The 20,042-nt window shown below is 41.4% G+C and overlaps 2 protein-coding genes across 5 annotated transcripts in view; one reads left to right on the forward strand and one right to left on the reverse strand.

The window, feature by feature from the left end:
• METTL24 (methyltransferase like 24) overlaps window positions 1–5,024 on the forward strand; it is a 73,910-nt gene extending 68,886 nt beyond the window's left edge. Inside the window, exon 5 of the mRNA XM_079971731.1 lies at window positions 4,259–5,024. Within this exon, the coding sequence (XP_079827857.1) occupies window positions 4,259–4,573 (315 nt within the window). The 3' untranslated portion in view covers window positions 4,574–5,024. The remainder of the gene's footprint in view (window positions 1–4,258) is intronic.
• A 685-nt stretch (window positions 5,025–5,709) lies between these two features.
• The window catches only part of CDC40 (cell division cycle 40), a 92,399-nt gene continuing 78,066 nt past the window's right edge, over window positions 5,710–20,042 (reverse strand). For all 4 annotated transcript variants that reach the window (XM_079971661.1, XM_079971663.1, XM_079971660.1 and 1 more), the window contains exons 6-15: window positions 18,307–18,403; window positions 16,958–17,097; window positions 15,110–15,184; window positions 14,131–14,176; window positions 13,232–13,333; window positions 12,478–12,593; window positions 12,147–12,280; window positions 9,027–9,103; window positions 8,239–8,383; window positions 5,710–7,610 (exon numbers count right to left, since the gene is read on the reverse strand). In XM_079971661.1, coding sequence (XP_079827787.1) covers window positions 7,433–7,610; window positions 8,239–8,383; window positions 9,027–9,103; window positions 12,147–12,280; window positions 12,478–12,593; window positions 13,232–13,333; window positions 14,131–14,176; window positions 15,110–15,184; window positions 16,958–17,097; window positions 18,307–18,403 — 1,110 coding nt within the window. In that variant the 3' untranslated portion in view covers window positions 5,710–7,432. The remainder of the gene's footprint in view (window positions 7,611–8,238; window positions 8,384–9,026; window positions 9,104–12,146; window positions 12,281–12,477; window positions 12,594–13,231; window positions 13,334–14,130; window positions 14,177–15,109; window positions 15,185–16,957; window positions 17,098–18,306; window positions 18,404–20,042) is intronic.

A 20,042-nucleotide genomic window follows, 5' to 3' on the forward strand; every position in this document is an offset into this window, starting at 1 on the left:
ACTGAGCACCTAGATCCCATCATGAGCACAAAGCACCATGAATGCACCATGAAAAGGATGTCTGGATGCACCCTCAATGCATTTCCTTGTCATTTTCTGAACCACACAAGTTTATTTTTTTAAAGTGGATTTGTTGTGCTAGGGTGAAAGAACATCTTAATCCACTTTTATTGTGCAAACCTGAAGGTCTGGTACGTGACAGAAACATTTCCACAAAAGACATCCTGTCACTGATGGAGTGGAAAGGGGGAAAAGCCAAGTGATTCTTATTTATGTAAAAAAGAAAAGGTTGCATTTGCAGGTGTGTAAGAAAAGGTAAATGCTTGTATGAAAAGGCAGATATCTAGTTACAATAGTTATGCAAACTGGAAACCCCCTTAAATTTTTTACCATGCTGTACATCTGTTTTTCTCTAAAGCAGAGGAGACCTGTGGCCTTCCAGGTGTTGTTGAACTTTCATATGTTTCCCCCAGTATGGTCAAGGAGGATTTGAGCTGTAGTCTAGCAACATATGGAGAGCCACTGGTTATTTACCCCTCCTCTAGGGTCCCTGGGCCAACTGCAAAGGAGAAGAGGATCTCTATGCTTTCAATAGTTGTGCAAGAGAGAAAATCCTGGAAATCGCAGCTTGTGAGACAAGTAGCAGCCATTGAAATTCTCTCCTCTTCTACATAATTATTTCAGCAAGAGAGATGTCCCTTTCTTCTTATTTAAAACCATGTGCAAGCATGCAGTGTCAGAGAGAGAGAGAGAGAGAGAGAGAGAGAGAGATCTGATGTTCGATCCCTCCTCCCTTCTGCCACTGCAGCCTCCAGCATCTTGGCTCTATCGACACTGGAGCTCTGACATCAGAAGAGCCAGAAACAGAATGTGTTGGGGCAGTTTTGAGAAAGGACTAGGAATCAGCTTGGTTCTGAAGGGTGTAAAGCTGTTTCAGCCACCAGGATTTCCCTAAACCTAAACCAGGATGACATGTGGTCTACGGTCTACAGAGCTCCTTTAAACCACTTCCTTGTTTTTTCCTCCCACTTGGAACAGTGGGCGGGGGGAGTTGTTTCTTTTAAAATACCTACAAAATTGATGGAGGAGCATATTTTTCTCTGAATAGATCTTAAGATACTCCTATTCAGACAAGGGGACGCAGGTGGCGCTGTGGGTTAAAGCCTCAGTGCCTAGGGCTTGCCGATCGAAAGGTCGGCGGTTCGAATCCCTGCGGCGGGGTGCGCTCCCGCTGCTCGGTCCCAGCGCCTGCCAACCTAGCAGTTTGAAAGCACCTCCGGGTGCAAGTAGATAAATAGGGACCACTTACCAGCGGGAAGGTAAACGGCGTTTCCGTGTGCGGCTCTGGCTCGCCAGAGCAGCGATGTCACGCTGGCCACGTGACCCGGAAGTGTCTCCGGACAGCGCTGGCCCCTGGCCTCTTAAGTGAGATGGGCGCACAACCCCAGAGTCTGTCAAGACTGGCCCGTACGGGCAGGGGTACCTTTACCTTTACCTTATTCAGACAAGAACCTTAATGGTTAAATGTGTCGCCTGTAGCTTAATGTTTCTGCACAACTGCAGGAACTAAACTAATTTTTCAAGTGTATCTTGTGATACTTGTAACATTTTACCAAATGCAATGCATATTCACCATTTATACATTTCCACCCCTCCTCTCTCTCGACCTGTATCATACTGGCTAACAGCTGTTAGCATGAGATGCAGCTGTTTCTCCACTGAACTGAAACTGATGAAATCCCTCTTGGAATTCTAATTGTAGGGCTAATTCAATGGTGTGTGTAAATTCTACATGTGGTGGATCATGGCAGTGAGTCTTGGGCCTTGCCCAGCGGGGCTTCCCCCTGCCACTCCCTATCAGGCTGCTTATTGTGAATGACCTGTGTGCAAACATTCCTGCACAAATAGGCTTCCTCTGTTTCGTGAACCATCTATTGCTTTTGACTGCAGCAGATGGATTGTGTGAATGAATCCTACCTGTGTACCAATATGAGCATATTTCCCAAGTAGTCTAAATTCTCTATTTCTGTTTGGGGAGGACAGTTTCCCCCTGTACCGTATTAAATATGGGATGTACAATATCTGAACCTTTTGTTATTTGTCCCTATACAAAAAAAAGATTTAAGACCTAATACACCAAACAGATGTCTTGTGGATGTCATTTTCAATTGCCCTAAGTAGGAGCTTGCTGCCTACTGTATGCATTGAATTATTTTCTGTATGGGATCCCACCACACAAATAGAAAAAAGAGCAACCACCAGGATTGCCCAGGTGAAAATACATCCACTCCGTAGGTCACTACACAAAAGTAGTTCACTGGGTGGGCACATTTGCTCTGTCAAGCAGCCCCCACAAAGAGGTTGCACTGTCTGCTCTGACCCTAATTATTGCAGGCAGTTAATAGGTATTGAAGAGTTAAACAGGGCATGAAGCAAAATCATGCAGATGGCGCACACAGCAAAACTGAGATGGCACAACTGAATTATCACCAGATGGAGCCTGGTGACGAGTGCATGCTTTTCTCCATCTTCCAAGATGGACTTTTTCTTTTCTCCTTTTGGAAGACATAAACTGACAGCTGTGGATCTGGGTGGAGACAACAAATGTCTGACGTGAATACTAAGTAGTCTAGAATCTCTTTCACACACAGTAAGGAAATTGCTATGAATCCTCTTCTGCAAAAGCATTAATAGGGATTTTTCTTTGGCAGCAGTAGCAGTCCTGCAGTAATTAATATACTTAAGCAAACATCTGCATAGCATTCCATGTTTGTACTTCTTCTTTAGAAGAGACGAGTGCCTTTCAGATGTTTGACATCCAGTCTCAAGGGAATGCTCTAGTCTTGTTTAAAAAAGCAATCTATAAGCTTAGTTCCTTTAAATAGCCTTGCATGATCTAGGGACTATATAGTAAAATGTACCACACTGGGATATTTAAGAGCAACTCATTATCCTGGAGTTTGGTGCTCACAGCCATGAGCCACAATCATTTCCTTACCACTTCAACTGATGTATGTTGTTTTCCATAGTCATGTTCCACCTGAAGCCAAAGGTTCAACACATACTTGACTCTGCTGTTGAAATAGTGGAATTTGAAAGTGCTGAACTTTGGCTGGCTCCTACTCCTAATGATTGTCATTTGTTGTAACTGCCTTTAGATCTGTTGGGGGCATAGGCAGTGCAGGGGCTAAGGAAGGAACACCAGCCACCATACTTGAAATAATTTTCATGGGAAATGTGGATGCTATTGTGACATTTGCTTTTCAAGTTCCACATTAATAAAGTCTTTTCTTTTGGTTCCTGATAGTGACTTTTGCTTTCACCAGGAGAGACTATGACAAGAGAAAGGATTTCCTTTTTCTTAAAATGTTCCATAGATGCTAATGGCACTATCTTACAGACATCTACTTAGAAGTAACTCACATTTAGTTCAATGGGACTTGCTCCCCGGCGAGGATTGATGCCTAAAAGCCAAGTTATTTGCGACTGTTGAAACTGTGAAGCAATCAGGAAGGAATTTGTAGCTAGGAATGAATCGAGTGCCCATGGAAATGACAGATAGCACTTCCTTCAGCCAAGTCAGTCAAAGAGTAGTCAGGACAGCTGAGCAATCTCTATTGACAAACTCTTGGCTGGTGAATCTCTCTGTGTTGTAGGTGTGTGTGTGTGTGGTCTTTTATTTGGGAAGTATTCTGCATGATAATTTTCATCGGGTTATCTATCATTATTGTGTTATATGAAAGGGAGTATGGATGTTCTGGTGGCTGTTAAGATACAACCAGTTTCAGCACAGAGAACTGTTCAGTTACATAAGGATCCACACCTTGAAAATGAATTTATCAGTAGTGCATAGAATACTATGCACAGGACCTAACAATATGCTAACAGATATGATGAGGCTGCTTCTTCTGTTCCCTCCATCTCCTCTAGTGGCCCACCAAACTCCAAAGCAGATTGCACTTGGGGGGGGGGGCTGCAATGAAGAGAGGAAGCATAGGTCTTATTTGCACATGTAGAAGTCAGTTGTGCAAGGGGACACTGATCTCACCATAATGCATGTCTCTGTTTTCTAATAATTAGTTCTTTTTATACCGCCTTTGTAATCTCTATTCTGTGGTAAATAATCTACCATTCTAACTTCTAATAATCACATGGAAATGACCTCTCTGATGAGGCTTGATACACAGTTGATTCATATGACAGTTGATTTATGAAACAAGGAGCTTGTTTTTCATGCTTTCCTGTCCTACTGTTACAGATCGATATCCTCAAAGCAGATATGGAAAGTGCAGAGTGGAAAATTTTGGAAAACCTGATCCTAGAGGACGTTGTGGAACACATAGGGCAATTGGTCTTGGAAATCCATGTTCATTGGCCGGGATTTGAGGTCAGCGGCAATGACAGCACTGTGGTTCGGTACTGGTACAGTCTCCTCAAAGAGCTAGAAATGAAAGACTTCAGGCTTTTTCACACTTACAAAGACTTATCAAAACCACAGATGTTCCTAAAAAGGGAAGCCTTCAACGCAAGTAGTTGTTATACACTGAGCTGGGTGAATACAAGATGGAAATAGGGGCTTCGGCCTACAGAACAGAACTGCGACTCATCCCCTTCAACGGTACTACTGAAGGTGAGTTCAGAGATGCACTGTCAAAAATTACCCAAAGTGCAAATACAGCAGCTGTGGTATATAATAAAAATATATTTTTGTTCCCCAACAAAAGCGGGAAGGCATAGCTTCTATATCAGGCTTCCTCAACCTCGGCCCTCCAGAGGTTTTGAGACTACAATTCCCATCATCCCTGACCACTAGTTCTGCTAGCTAGGGATCATGGGAGTTGTAGGCCAAAAACAGCTGGAGGGCCAAGGTTGAGGAAGCCTGTTCTATAAATTCAGGCTTCAACTCTTCTAAGATAAAGTATTTTGTTTAATTTATCTATGCACTTGGCTGCTGCCCAGCCCAAGCCTGTTGAGATGTTTTCATCATCATACTGATTAAAAACTCAGAATGTGTGGAAAATAAATTGTTTCTTCATGGCTGAATAGCATTCCCCCACCCCCCCCCAAAAAGCTGTCTTAAAATACTAAGCTTTCTTCTGTGGGGCGGGGGCTAAGGTTATCAGGATGGTGGTTTACAACATATACTGTTATTAACTGCCCATCATCATGTGTGAAATGTGTCTGTTTTGGTCCATGACCACATTTTTAGAAGCAGCCATGCACAACTATAAAACAGTTGTGTAAATTCACACAGCAACAGCCAAGGTTTTCAAAAGGCAATTCAGATTGGGGCTTCTTGGGGAATTAAGCCCCCTGCAATTGGCCTATCTGAATCCTCCCAAAGTGGCACACAGGTGCCTGTATGCTTCACACCCATGGGGCAAACAGCTGTTTGAGGAGGCATGTGGAACTGGGACTATGGTAGCAATGAAAAAGGTGAAACCTTTCCTCTCTCCATGCTATGACTCCTAGTTAGGCCCTTAGATGAAGCACAAGTAGCAGTGGGTGAGTAGATGGGAAACACAAATTTGGCAGCAGCAATTTATTGATGCATGTATTTAGAATAAAAAAGTAGTTGTGCAGCTATCATGTAGTATTCTTACATGCTTCATCCACTATAATGCCGTGTTATCAGAAATGTGTGAAGTGGTTCTAGATTTCTGAAGATGCTGCACATCTTCAACTGTAGAAATGTACAGCACAAAGAAATTCTCCCACAATATTTTAATATAATAAATTCAATGAAAGATAAATTTACACTCTGGCACTGCAGAAAACTAGGCAGTTATAACTTTAATACCAAATAAAGAGTAAAAAGAAAGGAAGGAAGAAGCAGCAGCCACCTGCAGACAATGCTAGAGATGTTACACTAAGCTGGTATCCATCTTTTAATATAAAACATTTATTAAAAATAAGATCTGTAAAAAGGAGGATTGAGACATATGTACAGTAGTTTAGCACAAAACACATAATTCTATGAAATAAAAATAGATATTAAAGTGCCCATTTACAAGACATAGGTGGTCAAATGGCAATGAAGCTGCAATGTGCTTTCAGTTATACCTCTTGGAAGCATCTCCACAAAGGCAGTAATTCACTAATTGCACAAGCTCCACTGGCTGAATGGGGCCTATGCTAAAACAGCATTTGATGAATTACTCGTTAACTGTCTTATATACATATATACATAATATTCTTTGGATTTATTTCATTATAAAAAGAAAATCTTTGAGTAAGAATAGAAACCTGACTTGTCAATAATAATTATAAAAAAGGAGTCCTGATAAAAATGAAGAGTTTCTTAGCATGTATCCAAATCCATGCATCTGCAAATATAATGGGATTGAGAAAAATACCTGGAGGTGAGGGAGCATAAAGTGTATTTCCTATCCCATCTCACCACAAACAGCCTGTCCCTCGCTGAATGGAATGGGTTGTGGTGTTGGGGGCTGACAGGAAGGGTGTGGATTGCTGAATATTGGGCTCCTACAAAAAGAAGGTGCCCCCACCCAATTTTTGGTGAGCCCTGCTTTAGCCCCCATGTGCTGCAGCCCACCACACTCAGCAGCATGCCCTAACACCCAGGAAAGGCCTTTTGGTAGTGGGAGGAGCTATTAAATGTACCTCATGCTCATCACCTTTCATAAGCATTTTTCTGATTTAACCCATTAGCTATATCCATCTGCTCCACAAAATGGATAATGGTGAAGAGAAACATCCAGGACTTGATGGAACTCATCTTAGAGCTAAACACAGCAACAGATAGACATCCTCTGCCTATCTGGGTCTCTGCTCTAGGCTTTCCTTCATATTTTCAAGTCGGGCTGTTGGGTTTGAGGGGATTGCCCTCACAAAGAAACAACAGCTGTGTTGCACATATAAAATCTTTGTGTATTTCAACATGACCAACAACTGCTGTTAAAATACAAAAACAATTCTAACAACTTCTATTATACTGTACACACACACACACTCAGAAATATCCAATGTATTTGGAAATTTGAGAGTACTGCCAAACAGTATTTATGAACAGGTGCATCATCTTGCAGTGCTGAAATGAAAACATTTTTCTCCCAAATTGTGCACTTTCGAGGATAGAGTGAAGCTTATGAAGTGTATACTTCAGCTTCATGAACACAAAGCTAGACACAAATCTCCTCGGTTCAATTTAATTTTAAAATATTTTACAAAGGATATTCCATTTAGACCATTTCATTTGGTCACTTTCAGCTTATAATAGTTTGAGAATGGAAACATTTCAGATGAAGTCTTCTGAATTCCCCATATGGTATATGTGCACTGTAATACTGAAATACCTGAGGCAACCCATCTTTATATTCTAATGTCAGGTCATCTTTGTTGCAGAATAGATGTTCCAAAATCTCAGGTGTTCACCAAGTGATGAGAAGTTTAGAGTTCTCCAGCGTGGCCTTCAGTCCCACAGCTTAATAAGACCATCCCATCCACAAGTGATTACCTTGGATGTCTCATGTGGGTGCCAAACTGCACCTATACAGACTTTGTCATGGGCTTTTAATCGACTGTATAGTTTTGTTGTCTTCCAGTCCCAGATGTTCAGTTTACCATCTGCATCACCTGATATCACATAGCTTCAAAGAAAAGAAATTAAAAATTGCTTCAATCCATTGAAACCAAATTTTGAAGGGTTATGTCAAAACACCAAAATACAGTTTAACCATGGAAAGCAATTCCATGCTTACTTTCTACTGCAGGGTTTTTGCAATGAATTACGCTAATCACAATGGCCTCAAAAGTTACCTGCCCAGCAGTGGGCTGCTTACAAGATGCTGTGTGCATCAGTTGCCCAACTGGTTGCCGCTGTGGTCAGTATCAACATGCAAATCAGCTGCTCAAAAGGGTTAAAATAATTAAACCAATTTCTCCTCATGCTGCCCCATCATATGACAAGGAAGGTGAAGACAACCCCCAATTCCTCCCTCCCCCAAAACAAATGGTACCAAAACCTAGGCTCAGCACTGCTAGTATTGGGCACCACATGTGCAGCCTTGACTACTGGATGGAGGAACCTGGTCACTCATCCTCCTCCCTAATCCGGAATCATTGTTTTAGACTATACACATATGAGGACTCCTTTGACAGTTTAAAAACATATTTTAAATCACTTTAGAGTCCAAAATCAGACCAGAGGGGAAAAGTCTGAAAATCAAAATGGGCGTGATAACCCATAATAGCCAGATGAACTATAATGAAGCATACCTCATGTCAGGTGAAAAATCTACTTGGCAAGCATACCCAGCCACCATATGGCCCTTGAATATTTTCTTTTTATTTAGCCTGAATCTGTTTTGCGCTCCAAAAATCAAAATCTGGTTGTCCATCGACTGACAAGCCAGCCACTTCCCTGTTAAGAGTAAAAAAAAAATGAATGTTAAATGTCATTCTTAAAATAAATTCATGCACTTAGATTTCTACATCTGATATCCATAGTATATTTTTAAAAATAAAGCCCCAATTTTGCATTCTACAAAGACACACAATCTGAGACATGGAATTATGAATTATTTTGGTTGTAATAGGACTTAACATGGATTTGTAAAAAGGGTAAAGGTAAAGGTACCCCTGCCCGTACGGGCCAGTCGTGTCCGACTCTAGGGTTGTGCGCCCATCTCACTTAAGAGGCCGGGGGAGAGCGCTGTCTGGAGACACTTCCGGGTCACGTGGCCAGCGTGACGAAGCTGCTCTGGCGAGCCAGCACCAGCGCAGCACACGGAAACGCCGTTTACCTTCCCGCTATAAAGTGGTACCTATTTATCTACTTGCACTTAGGGGTGATTTCGAACTGCTAGGTGGGCAGGAGCTGGGACCAAAAGACGGGAGCTCACCCCGCCGTGGAGATTCGAACTGCCGACCATGCGATCGGCAAGTCCTGGATCGGCAAATCTGCGTCCCTGGATTTGTATTCTGCCATAAATATGGAGCCTCAAGCGTTAATTCTAAAGCAATAAATTATTCTATGAGAGGCCTAAGAAGATACGTTGGCTTACCATTTGGAGACAAAGTCACTGCTGGCATTGAGTGCATACTTGGTTCTGCTATGTATTTGAAATCTACTGGTATGTCCCTATGAAAGAAGAGAAATATATGGATGAAATACTATAAACATACACCTAGCAAACAAAATTAAGAGATGAGAGAGGCCTAGAGGTCTGCAGTCTAAATGTGTTTACTTGGTTATTGAATTCTGCAGTGTCTAACAACGCCATGTGCAATACACTTACTTTCTCCCTGTGTTTCAAATTTAGGAATCACGATCTCCTTCAATGCAGAAAGTGGGTGGTCTAATGCCTAACCATTTTGAAGTGAAATGAGCCCCCAGCCCTGGACAATGTTGTGGGGTTTCTGCATTTTCTCATACAGTAGTTTGCCAGTTAAAACAAAATGTTACCACCTGCTCATGAAAAACCCCTCAAAACAGCAGTTGAGCCCTGAAAGGTTGAAGGTATCAGCTGGAAATAAACAAAAGAACAACGGAGGAGGAAGGAATTGGCTGGCTTCAGCTTCTAACAGTTTATAGTGCATTGGATGGGGTAGGGCAGCAGTGGGAGATACCTCGCCCACAGGCCTAATTAGGCCTGCCATTTGGCCAAGCCACACTCACCTGCCCTACACCAGCCATCATAAATGACAGCTGGTGTGGGGCAGCAGCATTTCCCCCTCTCATTCTCTAGAGCTCCCCTCCCTGTGTAAAACAACAAAGTGCACTCAGGTTTGGGCCAGGCAGCCAGCTTTAAATCTGAGCCCTTTGGCATTATGCGCACTGTGGAGGTGGTTTTTAGGAGGACTGGAAACAGGAGAGTTGGGGAGGAGTCTCTTTACCTATCATTCACAAACCCACACTATGTCACAAGACTCCTGATTCTATGTTAGCTGGAGCCCTGAAAAGGAACACTCCTAGGTATGCACAGCAGCACTTTGTTGCAGATCTCTCTAGTTCTTTATTTTTGAATAATGCTCTAGACCAGGGGTCAGCAACCTTTTTGATCCGTGGGCCGGTCCATCGTCCCTCAGACCATGTGGAAGGCCGGACTATATTTTGGGGGGCAAAATGAACGAATCCCTAAGCCCCACAAGCAACCCAGAGATGCATTTTAAATAAAAGGACACATTCTACTCATGTAAAAACACACTGATTCCCGGACCATCCGCGGGCCGGACTGAGAAGGCGATTGGGCTGCATCCAGGCCCCAGGCCTTAGGTTGCCTATCCCTGCTCTAGGCTAGGGTAGGGAAGCTTGAAGCGTGGGCTAATGGGGGAGGGCAAGGCTCAATCCTGTTGGTGGCTGCTTTACCATTACTATGAATAGTTCCTAGTAATATCTCAAGATTTGCAGAAAGAAAAAGGCAGCATTCAACATGATTTTCTTGTTTTTCAAAAATAAATAAATACTTGAAGATAAATACATGGGAAGATCCGCCTCAAGTAGGAGAGAGTTAAAGGACTTCAGCACACTTACATGCTTCTGTACAAAGAATAAAAGATTTCCCACTAGAATTTTCTTTTGCTTCGTGATTCTGCTCAAGGCATTTAACTGTTTAGTTTTGGTTAACTGAATGGTCTTTGGAAACTCTTGAGAATTGCTAAGGCTGATATAAATATCATCAGCGTCTGTGAGTGGCACTGAAGATTTAACAATGCAGAAACCATTCATTACACAGCTACATTAACCTCCATAATATTTACATACATCACATTAATGACAAATTAGATGGACTGTAAATGCTCTCATGAAGGTTAATTGCAGCTTAATTTTGTTCATATAACCATGAGATCATATAAATTCAAAGTAATCAAATTCTACCACTGGCACTTTGGGCCAACAGAAAGACTGGAAAGCTTTTTTTAGAAGATTCACTCACACCTTTAAGAAGCAAAAATGCAAGGGAGAAAACCTATTTGCCTGTTATGGCAAATAACTTCAGTACTTCATGCCCAGCTTTTATGCAGCACATCATTAAAAGAATCCTACACATTTTAGATAAACCACACATTTATTTGTTTTTGTTTAAGAAAACAAGTAACCCTCATCCTGAAGGGCACAGCAATTCTGAGTAGACAGGATGCAAGGGCCCTCAACCAATCTCTCACTCACTATACCAAACATTCTGCTATTTTGAAGTTTATTATTCAACTTCAGAAGTCATTAAAATGAAGTCAAAATGCCCCCCAAGAAAGATTAGAGCAGGAGCGCAGTGCAACAGCACTCTTTTCCACTTGAGATTCCCAGCAACTGATAATTAGAGCTATACCTCTTTGGATAATGGAGGTAGTACAGACACTAGCTGTAATTGTCACTCCATGAATTTCTCCGACTGCATCTACTGTGATTTCCATATTTCATCTACCCATTCCTCATGGTTATAGTAAATGTTATAGTAAATGTTCATATGGCCTTTAAGCATTATGAAGTGGTACTGGTAAAGCCAGTAGGTGGTGCTCTTTCCACGGAGTCAATAACTAACCAAAGCCCAAACAAATAATTTTACTGCAATGGTTCCATCTAAAAACAAGAAAGAAAGAGAAAGAAAGAAAGAAAGAAAGAAAGAAAGAAAGAAAAGAAAGAAACCTGACTTAAAGTATGTCTTCATTCTGATAATTCCAGTCTCTGACCTGGGAGTAAAATGTTTGTGTCTTGGCATCCTTTCTCGAATAGCCCACTATTTGAAACAACACTGGAAAGCATACTCCTTTCTTTGCCATATTTGCCCATTGTTTCTTCAACAACATCCCCTTTAAATTTGGTGTAAACTGTGGTCCCTCCTAAGTTTTATCTCAGGGCTGGTACAGAGATGCAAGCTAACCAAGGTTTAGGAATCAGGCCATGTCATTGTATGCTATATCTCAGCATCATCAATACCAGAGAAGGGGAGGAGATTTGTGACTCCAGGTCCTAAAACTTAGATTCTACAGCATAAATTGCAAAACCAAGTCGAGAAATTACTAAACATTCTGGATGGGGTAGACTCACAGGAAAGAAGTCTAAAGTTCTGCAACCAGTTGGCATCATGGCTATATTGAAGGGGAAAGTATAAAGAGAATACGTTCACTACTCAAACTATATTTTCTTCCTCTCTAATCAAAAAGCCAAGACACAAATTTTTACTTACCATTCCCAGACTCTTAAACTCTTGTCATCAGATGTACTCACAAATCTTCTATTCTCATCCACGAAAACAATGGTGTTAACAGCACCTAAATGCCTATCATACTCCTGAACAATTTCTCCACTTCGAATATCCCACTGCAAGACAAATCCAAACAACTCCTTAAAAATGGTGAAGAAAATGATCCCTTTTTAAAAACCAAGTACTTTGTAACAGAAATAGCCTATTGTTACTGCAACAATAGGAAAGGAATTCTGGTTAAATAGTCAATTGGTTTGATCTTCAAATTGTTTCTGCATGATCTTTACCAAATACTCTGAATTTTCTAACTTACCTGTACAATTTTCTTATCTGACATTCCTGCTACAAAAAGATTTTGCTTATCTTCATCTGGATTGAATTTGACACAGTAGGGAACTTTCCTGTTTGTGAATCTTGAAATACACTGTCCTAGAGAGGGGATGGGAGGGGAAACAGATCAATAAAGAGGAAGAGATTCACATACCCAGCTTGTTCGTTTTCTGTTGTAGCTGTTGGGTTGTATGGTGGGATGACAATTTTGCACATTATAAAATAAGCCTCAACCTATATTTCTGAAGGGTGTGCCATTTGCCTTAAATCTAGATTACCAAACCCAATCCACTGAGGGCCATTTCATTGCAATACAAAGCAACAAACCTGGTTTTGCCAACAAATGTAATTTCTGGAGTACAGAAATATAGGCAGTTACCCTCAAACCACTCTAACTCATCTAACTCAAGATTGTTCACAGTGGCCCTGATTGGCAGTCAACTCCCCAGGATTCAGACAATGGTGTTTCCAGCCCGCCCTGAAAATGCCAGAGTGTCAAGATGTTCTATCACTGAGCTACGTTTCCTTATCCTATTTGATAAATACACCCTTATTCATTTTTAAACCAACCATTTTCCAGAACGGTTTAAATGCATCCAAAAAGCAAAGCTATTCTAAGACGATAATGCTGTACAGGGATCTGCGCTCCTGTCATCCTGTTGCACTTTTAACAGTTGTATTTGTCATTCACAAAAATACAGGTATCAGAAGAGGAAACATAACAAGCATTTGCCTACCTGTCTCCGTGTCCCAGAGTTTAAGATACCGATCATATGCAGCACTGAGAAACTGAGTCCCAGCATTGTTAAAGCATATATCTCTAACAGCTTTACTGTGCCCTGCAGGACAAATATATATAGTATTAGTAGGAAAAGGAACCAGACGTTTTTCTTTTCGGTACTAGAGCAGTTGTTGGACGCGCAGTGTCTGTGATTTGCAATATGGCTCTGGCACTTTTTATCTCCCCCTCTATTCAGTCCTCCCATCTCCATCACCCCTGCTTCCCCTTAAAAGCAAGCTATTCTATCCAATTAAGAGCACAAACCATTTGGGCTCAAGTGCTGTGACTGTGGTTCTTAATCCAACACTGGAAACTAGGGATACAGCATCTTTTTGTGCATGCAGTTCTCAATTCAGCAGTGGCTGCGCACAGGGAGGCCCAGGTCCACCTGTGCACCACCCCTCATTAGGATCAGGGTGTCCTTAAGCTACTTCACATGAACCATAGCTTTTAAAATGTAAGTGGAAAGAGATGCTGAGCAAAAATACATATATTTCACGTTAATGACCCCATTCTAAAAACAAGCAGCCCTGAAGATCCGGGGGGTGGGGGTGGAATAAGCTATTTGAGGGGTGGGAGCTTCCCTTGCCTTCCCCTCTGGTACAACCCAATTGCTTTACTTGGGATAAATGTGTGTTTAGCTATGTACCACACATGAATGAATTGTACCGCAGGGAGGATTTTGAACTACCATGCTCAATAATTATTTTCTTAGCATCCATCACTTCTAATTATTCCCTTGAGGCACACATTAATATTTGGACATATTGCTAAAGGCAGCACACAACTGGAATCTGACGCAATTATCATTTATTAAAAAGCTGATTTTTTTTTAAAAAAAATTAAAAATATTACCAATGAAAGTTCTTAAGCATCTTCGTTCACCATATACTTCCCAGAGCTGGTGGGTGGAAAATACATTTTACAATATGGTTTAAGGAAGACACAAAATGCAAGTAGAACAGCTAATGCACACAACTTATTATTTTAAATTAAACCCATCTTATTTTTGCCTCATTTATGAATTGCTTCCCATAAAATTTCTTGAAGCAATTCAACAAAACAAAACTTGTTAGCCTGTAGAGGTCAAGTCATATGTTCTGGTAACCTTTATTATTTCTTTCTGTTTCCTTCAATAATGAGGACTTCAAATAGATGTCTTACATCTGTTCAGCTACTCTGCACTGACACCTTGCTCAAAACAGGCAGCAATCCATCTCCATAAGTGAGGGAAAGAAATGCACACCTGCCTCTCCATAAAGCAGAGGCCTTCGTGCATAACAGCCCAGTTTTGTGCTGTTTCAACTTTTAAAAAATTCCTGAAAGGGGGCTGCAAAAAAAATGGGCTGTCATGCATGCAAACCTTTGCATGGAAGATGCACCTCACATGTTACTGTTTGTGCTTGAGCTCGAATAGAGAGGTGTATGCTCCTCCTTCATGCAAAGTGGATTGCTCAAATAAAGTATGTGGAACAGGCTATGTTTTTCCAAACTGCTGTTAATTGAGACAGCATGTAGTAGTTCTCTTATGTCCCAGTCCACTACGCTAGCCACTGACCAAGGAGATTCCCCTTCCCACACAAAAAGTTTGTATGGCAGCCTGCTTGGTATATATTGCTTGTTGTTGCTTTACAATGATCAAAGAGTCACTGTATTTGTTTCATGATAAACAGAAGATTCCATTATGAACCTGACCTATTACTTTAGCGCAATAAAAAGGCAACAACTGAATTTGCCTTGACATGAGTGTCAAAAGGGAGGCATATCCCAATACTTTTGATGTGAATTTAACCATCTGTAGGCAGCAATAAGTGTACTTTCTGAAGCTACTCACCTTAATTTTACAGTCCATGGAAGAAGACAACAGCAAGTGGCCAGAAAGAGGAAACAGCCTGACAGCGCTGACTCCCTTATAAATAAAAACAACTATGAAATAGCTACAAATATTTTTCTTTTCTTTCCAAACATGTTTATATTTGATCCTATAGGAGACATTCATTGTTAAAGGGTGGCTGCCAATGCCACTAACTTAGCTGTTGGCACAGCAACAATTCCGTTTCTTGATACTACTGAATAGAGTAAGTAGCACAAGTTGCACTGGTGCCCACCAAATCTCTTAATGAAGAAACATGTATTGTGTGTTTGGAAAATGGGTTCCTTTTCATAACATTATCAATGTTTTGAAATCATGCTGATTTTTATTCTCACCCGATTTTTATTCTTACCGCTGAATAAAAGGCTCTGGTTGTTGCTGTTGTTTTTAAGAGTACAGCTTTATCAGTGGAATTCCCCCCTCCTACCCCCACCCCATGCATGCTTCTTGGGGTTCTCCCAACCCGATTTGGGGACAGTACAGGGGAAAGATTGAAGGCACAAGGAGAAGGGGATGACAGAGGATGAGATGGTTGGACAGTGCTCTCAAAGCTACCAGCATGAGTTTGACCAAACTGCGGGAGGCAGTGGAAGAAAGGAGTGCCTGGCGTGCTCTGGTCCATGGGGTCACGAAGAGTCGGACACGACTAAATGACTAAACAACAACAGGGGACACACATTGGGGGTAGTTCTGTTGCACTATTGGGACTCATTGCATTGGCTTTCGCTAGCGCAACAACTTAGTTGACTCAGGCCCATAAGCTTCATATGACATATAGAAAAAGCCTGGGAGTAACTACTAAGCAGGCACTCCAAATCTTAACTGAATCAAAGTTTTGCAGGTTTGCCCATGGATTTGGGCCCTAATGGATTCAAGTTAAGCATATTGCATCTAAATGACAGCTATATGTGCTAAAGTTTGAGGAATAATTTCTGCCATTCCATTCCCACCATCTCTAAGTAGGCATCTGAATTTGTATAAGCTCCCTAAGAAAGTCTCAAAGATTAGCAACAGAAAATCACAGAAACACACTTGTAATTCTACAAAATGTACAGCGAGGACTACCAGTGCAAAATATATAAATAACCTCTGTATGAATAAGGAAACACATTTCTCAAAGCCAGTTTAGTTCACTAACAGGGACCCATGACAGGGAATTATTAGTTAGGAGACTGGCTGAGAGAATTGCATCTCAGGGGATTTGTGTGCTTGTATCATGGCTTAATGGTGAAAGAATGATGGCCTATATAGAGTGTGAAATTAAATATTCATAGTCCCAAATATAGTAATAAGGTTTTCACACACCATTAGCAAACGAACGCTATTGTGTACCTAATGACACCGGTCTAAACTATGGGTGAGAATTGGGATAATGCAGAATCCACTCCTGCCTCCACTGCAGAGGAACCTTACCTAGTGGCAAAGGAAATAATCTGGGAAGTTTAGCAACTTGCTGAGCAACCATACAGTGCTGCATTTGGAAGACTTTGGACATTCGACCTCCTATTTCTCCTTCTCACTCCATATTCTGGTTGTTCTCCCCACCCACCAGAGAGGATTTGGAGGCGGCACGGGGGGAAGTTCGGCTGTGCTAGTGGGAGTCCTTGTGCTGGCTTCTGCTAAGAGAACTGGGCAGCTGAATCTACCCACAAGTGTCTCCACCTATATAGGATCGCTAAGTACTGAATGAATACAAGCTGGCACATGAAACATGTTTGTGCATGGGCAATTTTTGAAATTGAAAAAAAAAATGACGCTGGGCCCATAATTATGAAGCAAAGAAAACTTAATATTTTAATCGTCTCTTACCTTTGTATGACCAGACCATACATGGATCTGTTTCTTAGGAAGGTAGCATTTCTCAGGGGGTACTGTTGAACGTAGGTTAACCCCAACATCCTGAGGAACATGAAGATAGGATCTTCCTTGATAGTCATACATGTCTTTGACTGCAAAATAAACAAAACAAAATTAGAACATGCAGATTTACAGTCTCCCTCAAATATGACATGGATGAAATCAGTTTTAGGACACAATGGTGATTAAAATGAATAATCTACTAACTACACAGCTCAAAAACTAACTTCTCCTGACCAGATACACACATTCATGATCTTAAATACTTTATTCTAGTTGGCTTTTTCATGCCTCTTAGATGACAATTTAAATCTCCATAGGCTAAAATGCTATACCCAACGCTGTATAATATTTATGTTTAAAATACCCAGCTCTGTATCAAGAAACATCAAAAGTGATTTGACTGCAATGTTAGGGTTTTTTTAATTGGTTTATGAAAATCCAATGAGAAACAATTCAGAAACCCTGTTTGCAATTTCTGCACACACCTTGCAGTCTTTGACGAAGGCACCAAGCAGTGAAATGTACATTAAAACACTGCATGTAACTTCAAATTTCAGAGTTAACTTGCAACTTATCATTGCATTTGTGGTGATGGGCAAGAGGGTTCTATAAAAAAAGGAGATGTGAATGAAGTCCTGCCGCATGTGTGAATCTCAGGAGAGATGTGACAAAGAGAGGAGCGAAACATTAGGTTAAGAAAATGTGTGATGCAGAAGTGGGGAACAAAAAAGACTTTTCTCCATAAGCCTATGAATTGCTTCCACATCAGCAGCAAAATTCAAAATGACAATTTCAAGCCTTTATAGTCAACAATGAAGCCTACATTCCTATATCGTCAAAAATGAGGCAAGATTTGTCAATATGTAATGATCTAAAAGTTGACAAAAGTAAAGATTCAAACGATTAAGTTTGATGTGGTACAAATGACAGCCAAGAAAAGGAGGCTGGCAAATTAAAATATAAGGAACTGACATTTGAGATGAATATACAGGCAAATGACATTTCCACAGTGTTCCCAATAATACAATCTGCCCGCAAGCTAAATTTAACCACATCTTGAAATTCTTTCCGGTGTTACCAGAAACAACAAAACCAGGCTGTTTCTAAGTTTCTTCCTTACTGAAATCCCCCTTGTGTCTCTGGCACCATGTTTTCATTTAGAGATCGTTTCTTCCTACATGGTACGCTGCAAGAAGAACTAACGTAGCAAATAAATGACAACATACATTATTCCTCATAAACAAGTGTTTGAAAGTAGATGCAGGAAATGCAAATCAGCTGCTAAAGAAAGCACTTACCATGCAAAATAGTCTTCTCTTCTCCAGGCTTATCATCTTCATGTTTGCCTTTCTTTTGTCTCTTTGCTGTTATTTCATCCAGTTCCCTCTGTTCTTCCTAAGTAGCCCAAACATTAAAAATTACCAGTCTTGTTTTTACAACAAAATCTAGAATATTTTCACTGAATTCACTTAAAGTTTCCAATTTTAATGCTATTTAGGGGGGGAAAGGTCAAAAAAGCATGTTAGAAGAAGAAGAAGAGTTTGGACTTGATATCCTGCCTTTCACTACCCTTTAAGGAGTCTCAAAGCGGCTAACAATCTCCTTTTCCCTTCCTCCCCCACAACAAACACTCTGTGAGGTGAGTGGGGCTGAGAGACTTCAGAGAAGTGTGACTAGCCCAAGGTCACCCAGCAGCTGCATGTGGAAGAGCGGGTAATCGAACCCGGTTCCCCAGATTACGAGTACACCGCTCTTAACCACTACACCACACAAAGGTCAGTAAACTATTCAGTTTAGAAACAAGTTTTCACAAAATAAATTCTAAACATGTTTCCCAATTCTCATTCAATTCATTGCTTATATAGTCAAACAGCAACAGCCATACACAACTCCAAAGTCTGCAGAAGTCAAAAGGGGGAACCCCAAAAGCAGTTCAATATGAAGTGAGCAGAAAACCAAGTAGAGGGTGAAATGAAATTGACCAGCTGGAAATAAGGAGGGAGGAAGAGGTACAGGTATAAAAAAGGGTAGGGAGAACACTCTTATTGACCTGATAAGTAATTTATTGGCTTACAGCAAGATGTTAATTTTAAGTAGCACCAGTGAGATGAAAGTGATAAAAGCCTACAAAAATCAATGGACAAATCCAATGTTTTAGTATATCTGGGACTGGACACAGTGGCATGTACCATACCTTCACACAGAAATCACTCTGATCACCTGCCACCACAGTGAAAATAGTCAGGGCATATGTGTGGGCTCAGAGACTGAGTCAAAAAGCATGGCACTTAGAAACCCACTTCAAAAGATGCTGCTCTAGCCACTGAGCCTCCTGAGGCACTGGGTCTCCAAGCCTCCAACACCCTGCCTAATAGTTTCCCTTTATGGCAGTGTCAGATTCCTCTCGTTAGGAACTAAGTCAGGAAGAAGGAAAATCCAGACACAGAACAAGAGCCTCCTGAGAAAGGCACCCAATATTGAGACAGGGAGAGAAGGGGGCAAATGTTGCTAGGGGGACAAGCACCCAATGGAGAAGAGATCAACCTTGCTGCTGCTTCAAGAAGAAGCAGTTTCTGAATGGAAGGGAGCAATAGAAAGCACACAAATGGCCAAGAAGGAACAGCAGAGATGCACATGTACAATATAAAAGAAGTCAGCCCAACATGGTGGGTAGACACAGTTAACTCTGCACTGGCCACTTCTTGCTTTGGGCCCACTATTGGCTCCAGCTCCCACCCACCACAGGTGTGCAGCCCTGGCATCTCCTGTCACTCGCTGCACCTTCAGAAAGATTGCCTAAATAAACCTACACTGATTCTGACAACAGGAACTTTTCAAGACCCCTCCCACTGCAGCCCTCCGTGTCCCATCCTCAGAGTCACCAGAAGCTCAGGGGACTCTCGGGGCAGCATTTAATGCAATAAAAGCAGCTGGAGCTGGAAGGGAAAGCCAGACACCCTGCTGCAAGGTGTGAGGAACTCCCCTATGACCACACATGGGATCCCAGACTAAACATCCCTACTACTATTCTACT

The sequence above is a fragment of the Podarcis cretensis genome, assembly GCF_951804945.1.
Source record: "Podarcis cretensis genome assembly, chromosome: 3".
Taxonomy (NCBI): Eukaryota; Metazoa; Chordata; class Lepidosauria; order Squamata; family Lacertidae; genus Podarcis; species Podarcis cretensis.